General features: G+C 49.3%; 2 protein-coding genes across 2 annotated transcripts in view; one reads left to right on the plus strand and one right to left on the minus strand.

Annotated features, from left to right (window-relative positions):
- Positions 1–419, minus strand: part of TOP3A (topoisomerase (DNA) III alpha) — a 22,465-nt gene extending 22,046 nt beyond the window's left edge. The window contains exon 1 of the mRNA XM_018569320.1: positions 206–419. Within this exon, the coding sequence (XP_018424822.1) occupies positions 206–397 (192 nt within the window). The 5' untranslated portion in view covers positions 398–419. The remainder of the gene's footprint in view (positions 1–205) is intronic.
- A 1,838-nt stretch (positions 420–2,257) lies between these two features.
- Positions 2,258–10,226, plus strand: SMCR8 (Smith-Magenis syndrome chromosome region, candidate 8). Its single transcript, XM_018569321.1, has 2 exons — positions 2,258–4,596; positions 9,427–10,226. Exons 1-2 carry the CDS (start codon positions 2,261–2,263, stop codon positions 9,878–9,880), a joined length of 2,790 nt encoding a protein of 929 aa, XP_018424823.1. The 5' UTR covers positions 2,258–2,260; the 3' UTR covers positions 9,881–10,226.
- Positions 10,227–11,554: the final 1,328 nt, after the last annotated feature.

Consider the following 11,554-nt stretch of genomic DNA (forward strand, 5'->3'; position numbering starts at 1 on the left):
TTCCTCCAATCACACACACAAAAAAAAACAACATAACAATTCAAACAATACACAAATAATAAAACATACATATACACTGTACATTGATTTTACCTCTCCGTGGCTGTACAGAACACACATATATAAACGCTTATGAATAAGGATTATGGATTTTAGAGACTTCAGTGAGCTACAAGTCATAGACAGAGTTACAAGTTACACTCACCCTCCTCATCCGCCCGTTAGACATGATGTCACCAATCCCCTTGGCAGCATCGTTTTTCTCCGCCACGCACAGCACTTTCTTGACAGGAATCCTCAGGGACATGATGGAGGATTTCTCAGAGCAGAAACGGACGCCGCTTGTTTTCAGGATCTTAAGTCTGCGGAACGCCAAAACACCTCTACCGAAAATCATCACGGAAGCAGCAAGCGGTACTTGGGACCCGCGAAAGTCATGGCTGCGCCTGCTGTATCGGATGGCCGATGAAGACGAGGATTTCAGGGATACCTGCAATGATAAAAAGGATGTGTGAGAGAGCGATCTAAAGGGACAAGCTGACATTAGCGAGCATGCTGCTACCGCTATCAGCCGCCAATGCTGGCCACAAGCATCATTTTTTCCTGATCCTTTTATTGACGCAATCTCTTACTGCAACATATTCTGTTTTCTGTGCAATTCCACCAAAATTAAACACAGCACAACGCTGCCTCCTTTGATTCCACAGTTTCCTTTGCTGACCCCAATGTCAAAACAACACACAACAGTGATGTAAGGGGTCGTGGCGCTGTGGTCCCTCTCCTCAATCCCTACATCAGTAAGGGTTCTATAGTGTCATAGAGGTCAGCGGGAGAATCCAAAATGCCTAACAGTCTGTAAAGTTTTTTTAATGCCATCTGTGTCCTCATTGGAGACTTGCCGTCACTTCCTGTCTCAGTGACACCTGCATCCTCTTATTTCTTGTCCTAATGTTACATGGACAGGAAGTAATGCTATGTCTCCAATAAAAACAAAGGACAAGAAATAAGAAGGGTGCGGGTGTCACCAAGACAGGAAATGAGGGTCCATCTCCAATAAGGACACCGGACAAGAAATAAGAGGGGCCAGGTGTCACCAAGACATGAAGGGAGGGTAAGTCTCCAATAAGGACACAAGACCAGAAATAAGAGGGGGCGGACTCACCAAGGTAGGAAGTGAGGGCAAGTCTCCAATAAGGACACAGGACAAAAAATAAGAGGGTGCAGGTGTCACCAACACAAACAGCAACAAAAACCTTACTTTTGTTCTGTCTCTGTCCCCATCAGAGAAATCCAATCACTTACTGTCCTTGTCACACCTGGTCACCGTGACAGGAAGTCAAGGAAACTCTCCTCAATGGTGTGAAAACTAAGACGTGTTGGGCGGATTTATCCATTTAAATAAAAGCTAAACCCTGATCCCAAAATGACCCCTGTGGTTTTGCCCAATGCCCCAACCCGATATATTTCCTCCATGCTGCTGTAATAATACACACTGCATAATGTCCACTGTTTACTCCTGAGCTGCTCTCCCGCGCGATCCCTTCAAGTTCTCGGCGAAATGTCCCTGCGCTCTCTCCGTAGAAGTCGGCTGCAACTGGCTAACGTCACGTGACCAAGGCCGGACCACAAGTCCCGACATGCATTGCTCTACTCGTTTACCGAAATCACGCGCTGCGAGAGATTTGGGAGGCTGGCAATGGTTGCCGAGCATTTCCAGAGGCCGCACCGTATCCGTCCCATCATTTGTTTGTATTGACAGCGGCTACAACAGCCGATGTGGAGGGATTTTCCCCCGACGCATGACGTCACCCACCGCAGGGAAATTGCTACATGTCACGTGACCACAGAAGAGCAAAGCACAAAATGCGCTGTATATGGCTTCCCCAGGAAGAGAGTTGACCTGCCAATAAGTGTCACGTGACCGTGTTTTGCGAGCCTTTCTTGGAGTCACGTGACGACCATGGAACTACATTTCCCGGCACTCATCGCTTCGCTGTGTTATTGCAAATAGACTCTGGGAGGGGTTTGCGTGCTCGGCTACGGACAGAGTGGATTCATTGAAGCCGGCTTGTCTCAGCCAACGCGACAGGTTGCAGGTGAAGGCTGCGGAGCTCGGTTGAAAGGGGTTCTCCTCATGAGTGTGACGTCAAGGGGAGGTCATGTGGTCCGTCCTCCAACATGGCGTCCCCCCTGTGAGGTAGAGCAGGTTCCACTTACTGATTGAGGAGAGGAGCTCAGGGCTCCCCCCAGAGGGACAAGTATGATCGGTTCCCCAGACCTGATGGCTTTCACAAGGGGGGACGAGTATGATGAGCCCGCCATGAGGGTCTCACCCGGGCTGCCGGAGGAGTATTCGGTGCCCCTCTTCCAGTACTCGGAGGCAGAGAGCAGCCCTTGGTCCCGCCTTTCCGGAGCCAAATTCAGCCGCGACTTCGTCCTCATCTCCGAATTCTCTGAGCAAGTGGGGCCGCAGCCGCTGCTGACCATCCCCGACGACTCCCGTGTCCGCGGCACCTTTGACCTGAACTACTTCTCCTTGCGTATCATGTCTGTGGACTACCAGGCCTCCTTCGTCGGGCACCCACCGGGTTCCTCCTACCCCAAACTCAACTTCGTCGAGGACTCCAAAGTCGTTCTGGGCGATTCCAAAGAGGGAGCCTTCGCCTACGTCCATCACCTGACCCTGTACGACCTGGAGGCCCGCGGCTTCGTCCGACCCTTCTGCATGGCTTACATTTCCACCGACGAGGAGAAGATCATGCAGCAGTACCTGGAGCTCTCTGGGGACTTCTCCAAAGCATCCGACTGCCTGAAGACGGGCAACCGCAAGGCCTTCGCCAACGAGCTGGAGAAGAAACTCAAAGACTTGGACTATACCCGGTCGGTGCTGTTGGCGGAGATGGAGGATCAGCAGAAGACTGACGACAAGGGCTTTTACACGACTCAGGCCATCGAGAAGGCCAACGAGTTGGGCAACGTGGAAAAGTCCATCATTGAGCACCAGGATTTGCTGAAGCAGGTCCAGCTGTATCCCTACCGGCATCTAAAAGGCGAGGATTACCAGCCCTACGTGCCGGAAAGCGTCCATGATGAAGCGGCAAACGGCACATCCGAACCGGTGGTAGCTTCTGACCATGAAGAGAACGACGATGCTGAAGAATTTACTCCGGGACCTTCTTACACTCCCAAGTTCATAAAGGCGAAGTCTTCCAAATGTTTCGATAAAAAATTGAAAACGTTAGAGGAGCTCGTGGACGTTTATTTCTTCACGCAGACCATAGACCTGCTGACCGGCATCGAGAAAAGATACAGAGGCGACGTCAGCTATTTGTTGATGGGCCACCGCGACCGAGCTCTGTTGGAGCAGCAGACTATAGTCAACTTTTTGTTCGAAGATGCGTCAGCCTGGGATTCGAAGCTAGTCGATCGGCAGTATTCGGACAACTTGTTGCCCGCTCAGACTATACCAAGCTCCGGTCAAGAACCTGAAAACCTCAAGCCTTCAGTGAGCTTGGAATCCTACAAGTCCAGCGTGGAGTCTGTCCATATTAAAATCGAGCAGGAGTTGTTTAACAATGACGAAGACGGGGAGGTCACCGAGTCATCCGCCTGTGATAACCCAGGGAACATGGACTGTCTCGATGTGGATACTAAAGGGAGCATAAGCAGTGGCGAAAGCATTGAGGTCTTGCAGACCGAAAAGTCCACCGTGCTGATCCATTCGGAGAGCCAGCCGTGCGTGGGGTTCAATACTAGTCCTCAGCCTCCCAGAAGAAAAGCCGGCAGCAGGCGAACCATCAGCGAGGACAGCATAGAAGTCCTCAGCACCTGTCCTTCCGAAACTGTGATCCCTGAAGATTTTCGGGCAACGTACCAAATAGCCATCAATGAAGAAGACCCCCTTGTGGAAGATTTAGATAGGGAGCAGCAGGTCGAGCGAGGCTCTCCAGAAGCAGATCCCTTCGAGAATGACGAAGCCGAGAATGATTTGGCTATGGAGCCTCCATGTTGCATCCGGACAGACAGCTCAAGTCCAGAGGATCAGACTGGAGACCTCGTTCCTGAACAGTTTGATGACGGCACGGTGGTTAGCACCCCACCACAGCCATGTAAAAACATGGGCCAGAACTTTGGTCAGGTGAAGTTCTCAATTGATCATGTAGAAAACGCTTGTAGCGAACCAGTGGCGGCTCCGGAATCCAGTTACTTGTTGAGCAGCAAAGATGCCGAGAAAATCACACTGGACGAGTACTCGGACTCGACCAGTTATAGAAGTAGCGCGTCAACGTGCTCTGACCGGACGCCTTCCCCGCCTCCTGTCATCACTGTCACAGACAGGCAGAAGCGGAGAGCTGGCCAAAATGCGCTAATGTTCATCAGACAGTACCCCTTTTCCCATCCCGCCATCTATTCTATTTTGAGTGGGAGGACTCTTGTGGTCCTGGGTGAGGAGGAGGCCTTCGTGAAAAGACTAGTCACTGCTTTGTCTCTGTTCGTCCCTAACTATGGACATGTTGCCAAACCGATAAAGCCATGGGTGACGTCGCCTCTACACATCATGGATTTCCAGAAGTGGAAACTGATTGGGCTTCAGAGGTAAAGAAAGCATGCATGTTTTATCTTGACAGGGATGGCCAAACCCCCTCAGCTATTTAAAGTGACACCAAACTCGGGAATCAAATCTTAAAAATGCATTCAAGTTCCTTAAAGGAGAACTATGAGGCGAGTGCTTTCCACTCAACTCATAGTTCTAGCCGACCTGTGACAATGAGACTGTCACAGGTCGGCTCAGTAGATCGGGAAGTGAGGGAACACATACCGGCGTTCGCTCACCTCCCGATCCTGTCACGGTTCTCTGGCGGAACGGACGGGGAGGGGGCGGGTACAGCTGGCTCTGCCTCTAGATAGGCAGAGCCAGCTGTCACTCACGCAGCTGGGCGGATCCAGACATAATTGTCGGGATCCGCTTCAGCTGCGCCGTCTCGCTATACCGCGAGCAGTAGCTTACGGTATACTGTGGCGTCTCAGTATACCGTGAGCTGTAGCTCGCGGTATACTGAGCTTAGGGTGACGGGAGGACGCTAGTTTGTGTCCTCCCGTTACCCTAAGGAGAACTATGGGGAAAAAACTTAACCCCATAGTTCTCCTTAACTATTAACAACAATAGGGGGAATTGCTCAAATCTGGAACAGTTGCCCATGGCAACCAATCAGCATCTCTCTTCAGTTTGCTCAGGTAAGATTTGAAGATGAGACTGAGAAGCTGATTGGTTGCAGTGCAAATCTGCTCCAGTTTTGATAAATTCCCCCCCCCCCCCAATGTATCTTTTTTTTTTTTTCCTCGGATCACTCGGCTGTAGATCCTCAAATCATCTCTGAATTGGTGCTGACACTGTCCTTCCTTCTGGAGGGGGGCTACTTTTGTTCACCATGTTTTGTGTGTGTTGTAAAGTAGTCACCGCTTTAAGCTCACTCCTGTGAAAAACTACAATCTCAATACAAATTAGTAAACTAAACATGAGATTGTAGTCCATCCCGGGAGTGAGCTCAGAGCGGTGACTACTTCACACCACACACAGGGACCATGGGGAACAAAAGTAGCCACCCTCCAGAAGGAAGGACAGTGTCAGCACCAATTCAGAGATGATTTGAGGATCTACAGCCGAGTGATACACAAATAGGATACATTTTTGTTAATAGTTAAGGTACCTGAATTTATTTTTAAGATTTAACTCCGGAGTTTAGTGTCACTTTAACTCTTGCGGTGCGGGGTAGCCCCCCTGGGAGGGTTAATGTTTACAGGCCTAGAGTTGTACTTTAATGTTCCTCGGGGTTGGAAAGAGGCTGAGCTCTCATATGTGAACTCTCTTCATGGAGTTCTGCACTTCTGAATGAAAAACAAATGTTGTTTTAGATGTGTAAGTTCCACTATGAGTCACCGTTGGAGCAGAAAGAGGAAGTGTGATCACGCTAAGTGTCTGCAGTAGTAGCTGGGATTGTGTACTACAGTCCACTGGACGGGGTTTACTCATGTGAGCAAGCCTCTGACGTGTGACTAAACCCAGTAATGTCAGTGTATTATATTGGAGCTTACTGGTCCGTACATGAGGTGTCTGCATGACTTTTTTATTTAATTTTTTGCTTTATATTCACCTTCACTTATATGGGAAAGCAGCGTTGTCACCCTAGAATACGTAGTTTGTTGAGACTACAGAACACCATCCCCTTCGCCTCCATAACATAGTCAGAGATGTGCTGTAATTCACAGACTATAAACTGAGCAGGACTGATACAATTATTTAGGATTTGGGGTGCATTCACATGGAAATCGGAAGTCAACGGAAGGCCCATTGATTTGCAATTGTACCTTCCAATTTCCTTCCAATCCGTTGCATTGCGATCTGTTTTTCAACAGATGGGCACCGAAAAATGAATGGGTGTAAATGGGGCCAGTTCACACGGGATCCGTTGCGTTACATTGCACTGAAAAAAGTAGTGCATGGTCTATTTTTTTTCCCAGTGCAATGGAACGGAGCGGTGTGAACTAGCCCCATTCATTTTTCTGTGCGCAACACAATGGATTGCAATGCGACGGATCTGGTGTGAATGGGCCCTTAAAATGCGTTTCCACTTTCTACAATCTCCATACAAATTAGTAAACTAAACATGAGATTGTAGTCCATCAGAGGAGCGAGCTTGGAGCGGTGACTACTTTACAACACACACAGGTACCATGGGGAACAAAAGTAGTCACCCTCCAGAAGGAAGGACAGTGTCAGCACAAATTCGGAGATGATTTGGGGATCTACAGCCGAGTGATACACAAATAAGATACATTGTTATTTATAGTTAAGGTACCTGAATGCATTTTTAAGATTTAACTCCTGAGTTTAGTGTCACTTTCAAGTTGGCCGTACATGGCACAGTTTAGGCAAGCATGGTGACCGATTGCTTTTGTCAGTTCGGTCATGTAGAAGTGCGGTGATGAGCTCTTTTAATAATTGTTAGGGATTGTCCTCACCGAATCGTGTTAGACGTTCTCTTTGTGACAGCCGACTGTTCACCTTTCAGTGGAGAAAAAGAAATAAAGCTTTCATTGTTCAAGGACAGGCCGCTGTCTCACTGCCCTTTTTGTTCTTGGTGAGACATCCGGCTTTCTACGCTCACGCGTACCTTAGGTTGCTGTTCTCTGGGCCTAAGTATACGTTGCTGCTGGAGATACAAGATTGTCAAAAAGTACTTGAGCTTCTTTTTCGCGCGTAGGGGCAGATTTCAGCGCGTATCCATTGGTATTCCCGAGTGTGGCTCGGGGGGAACAAAGCGGTAACCCCCGAGCCACACTCGGGAATACAGCGTAGGTCTTACCTTGTCCGCGATCCCCGCTGTGTCCTCCGGCCGCTTCCGGGTTCCGTCCCTTGCGAGCATCCGCGTTGCAAGGGGGCGGAACCCGCGGGAAGTTTAAAAAAAAATCACACCGCCAGGGAGGTTAAAAAACGAGCGTCGAACGCGCGTTTCATTGGAGAAAAAATGTGCTTATAAAACGCGCCTATTAGGAACGGCCAGGTGTGGACCCAGCCTTATAGTTACAGAGGTGTGATGCAATACTCTGAATCTAGGACGGTAATGATTTCATACACCCACGTTACTCTGTGAGTAATGATCTTCCCTCGTATCTCTGTGGCTGGCAGGGTAGTAGAGCCTGTCTGTTGCTTATATGAGGAAGAACCTGACACTGGTCGCAAATAGCCATCCAACCTAAGCTGGAGATCATAAAAAAACTGCAACTCCTGTGAAAGTTGGACAGGTTTACCAACGTTTGTCCCATCGCTGTTGCAAAGATATATGGTGTCAGTAGCTTCCGGACGCCCTCCAGCTCTCCACAAGCATAAACTTCTATGGCTGTGGTGGAGCCAGTTGTAGGTGTTTATACTGCATATGTGTCACGTACATGATGCAAGCCTGAGATGACAAGGAGGACCTTCCCTTGCAGCACAGGTCCGAGCACCTCTGAGAATGAGACAGAGGGTGGAGGGACTGCATGAGGCACGGGCAATGCTAGGTAGAGATGCTTAGGACACCAGGACAGGTCACCAGGCAGGTAGTCAGTCGGAAGCATGCAGAGTATATGAAGCAGAATCAGGGCCGAGCCGGGTCACCAACTAGTGTGCAGTGCAGAGTCTGAAGGCAGAAGCTGAGTCGGGACGAGCCGAGGTCAAGCCACGCAGGGAGAAGCAATCCCAAAGCAGCGGATAAGAGGCGGAGTAATGGAACAGGCCGAGGTCAGGGGCAGGTGGGAGAGCAGCAGAGTCAGAGGATCAAGCCGGGTCAGATGCAGGAGCAATCAGGAGTCAGGAAGCAAACGCTGGACACTAGCTGAAGAACTCTCAGCACTGAGTTATGCAGAATGGCACCATGATCAGATGTGAAAGTGCGCAGCGTTGCTTTTGTACACGTGCATGTTCATCTGCACATAGGCGCACGGTTATGCGCAATGTTGGCACCAAACCATCTCACACGCATGCACAGCGGCTCTCACAGTACCTACGCTTGCTTGCTGGATTTCCCTGACGATATGCCATAGACAGTACAGTGGTTCTATGGTTGGCTCATGATTGGAAAAAGCTAGGGAAGCACAGTCTTCATAGAATGTTACTTTAAAGAGAACCTGTAACGTGGAAGCAATTAGTGCCCAAAGAAGGCAAGTAGAGACCTAAGGAGTATTGCCAGTAGGTTTCCTTCAACTGATCTTTTACCCAATGCTGACTTACCATGCCTTGTGACTCATTGTGTTTCTCTGTGAAGGTGGCCATCTTGGTAGAGGAGCAGAGCTTTACTTCATCATTTCAGAGCTGCCCTCACTGACTGGTGGGAGATGCTGTAGGACAGGTGGAGGCAGCAGATCAACTGTGATCTCCCTGCAGCTGATCGATTCCCCCTTACTGACCTAATATGCCTGGTTCCATCTCTCTGTGGAGTTGGTCCTCTTGGTAAAGGCAGGGCTTTACTTCCTTGTGTAGGAGCTGCCAACCTCTCACACCCCCCATCCTGACCGATGATAGTATCAGAGAAGCAGCAGCAAAGATCAGATCCATGGAATGCATGATCCAGAAGCAGGGAGGTCCTTGCACTGCAGGTCCTCAGGGACATCTTCCTTTCCAGCAAAGAGAACATTTAGCAGTACAGTAGTGAAATCACCAAATCTGGGTAGACTAGTAGAGGCAGCAACGCCTTAGATGATCACACACTGCAGATATACAGCTATACAGAGTGTCTAGACGCAGTTCCACATCAGGAAGTACACAGCTATGTTCTAGGAGGAATTCAAGACAAAAAGTACATCTTTTAGGGGACAGTTAACATTTCTAGATGCTCCCTAAAACATATCAAATCATCAGGTCCACTTTAATGACGTCTGTTTCTTTCCTAGAGGGGTCACCTCGTCCGGCTGCAACACCCTCCATTCTTTGAACCGCTACAGCCGCTACGTCAGCATCTTGGACGCCGACAACAAAACTCTCCGTTGCCCCGTGTACAGGGGAAGCCTCCTGCCCCGGCTGGCTGACCACCGTACTCAAATCCGAAAAGGCATCACCTACTACATGCACGTACAGAGTATGCTGAGCCAGCTCAGCGCCAAAGCCTTCATTTTCACCTTCTGCCAACGAGTCCACCTGGCCACGGAGGAAAAGGAGAGTGAGGAGTCTATCGCACAGCGTCGGTCTGACTTCCTCCACCAGCGGCTTGGCCTGTCTCAGGAGGACGCTAGAATAGTAGAATACCTCTCGGAGCTCCTGAAAATGCATTACCTAAGGGAATCGGGGACGCAGCTCCTTCCTGTGCTCAGGTTCGACTATATCCCGAGCTTTTTATACAAAATTTGACCGCTGGGGCGGCAATGTAGAAGTATATCCTCCCGGGGAGACTTGTGGATGTCTAAACGACTCTTGAAGCATGATTATTTTGCACCATAAGCTGGAACAGAGTTTATATATTTTTTTTCCTTTGGTTGTCCTACTTCAATGTTGTGTATTATTTTTTTGCTGTCTCAGTGCATCGTACTACTGAGGGCCTGGGCTCGACGCACCCAAATGGTATCTGTCGGAGAAACAGTAACTGGATTCAGGGTCGGCAGAGAAGATATCGGGGTTGAGGCCAAGCTTGCTTTTATTTATGTCATAATCAATTACATGTAGGACAAAGGATCCCGTTTCAATGTCTGTGCACTAAATTGGGGGCGGTGGGGGAAATACGTAGGTAAGGCTGGGCGCAGGTGGGCACATTTTGTTTTAAATCCATCTCAGGTCTAGGATGCATTCACACCAAAATCGGGAGGAAATTGCAAGTCATCGGAAGGTTTGCAATTGTACCTTTTGATCCGTTGCACTGCGATCCGTTTTTCAACGGAGGGTAACGAAAAGTGAATGGGGCAAGTTCACACCGGATCCGCTGATGACTGGTGGGTAGTATCCAAGAAGAAGCAGGAAGGATTGGAGAAAGATCAGCCACGGAAGCAGGGAGATCCTTGCACTGCAGGTCCTCAGGTACAGCTTCCCCTCCAGCAAGGAGAACAGTGAGCAGCGCAGTAGTGACATCACCAAATTTAACTTCGTATCCAAAGTAGAACTGTATGTTTTCCTTTTTTTCTTCTTCCGCGGAACGGAGAGGTGTGGACTAGCCCCATTCATTTTTTGGTGTCCTTCCGTTACCATCCATTGAAAACCAGATCGCAACACAATGGGTCCGGTGTGAATGGGCCCTTAAACACTGCAGAAAGTTCATGACCTCATTTTATTCATGCGATCTCTGCGGTCCTACAACTTGTGATTGAGCGGCTGATTTTCCTGCTGTGTGACCAGAGCATGTCCTGAGTATGCAAGATATTTTCTCACACTGCCGTGCTCTATGCTGGCAGAGCTGAGTAACAGCCATACCCCTCATCATGCGTCCTCGCATATGTCTGTATTGCAGAGGGAAAAGTAGAGGGGGTGTCTGACCAGGTCTTTTTGTATGACTGAGTGTACTGGGTCGGACTCTGATGCTCATTACACTGCACGCTCCCCTATAACAAGGCAGGAGAGGTAAGACTGAGGCCGCTAGTACAGGGTCTATCTGACTGCATAGCTATTGTTGTGACTTCAGAAAGCTTGCACATCTGGGCGTTGTTATCCAATCACCTTGTCCCCGAAATCCAGTAAAGGCTGTTAGACGCACAATGTCTCCTCATCACCTATGCCATGCATATGCCTAGTGCCATGGGACTGGGCCAGGGGTAGGCAACCTCAGTCCTCCAGCTATGGTGAAAGCACAAAAGCCGTCATGCCCCTGAGAGTCATGTCTGTGGCTGTCAGAATCTTGCAATGCCTCGTGTGACTTGTAGTTCCTCAACAGCTGCCGAGGTTGCCTAACCCTGCACTAGGCCTTTAAATGTTGCACACATGGGAACTCTCCAGCTGCCACACAAGGCCAGCTGTTTGCTTAATGTGACCTAGCAGTGGTCTCTTATGACGGAGATCAGGAATGAAGCCTGTTAACCATTAATTTATTGCCTTGTGTCG

The sequence above is a fragment of the Nanorana parkeri genome, unplaced genomic scaffold (genome assembly GCF_000935625.1).
Source record: "Nanorana parkeri isolate BGI_ZX_2015 unplaced genomic scaffold, ASM93562v1 scaffold1320, whole genome shotgun sequence".
Classification (NCBI taxonomy): Eukaryota; Metazoa; Chordata; class Amphibia; order Anura; family Dicroglossidae; genus Nanorana; species Nanorana parkeri.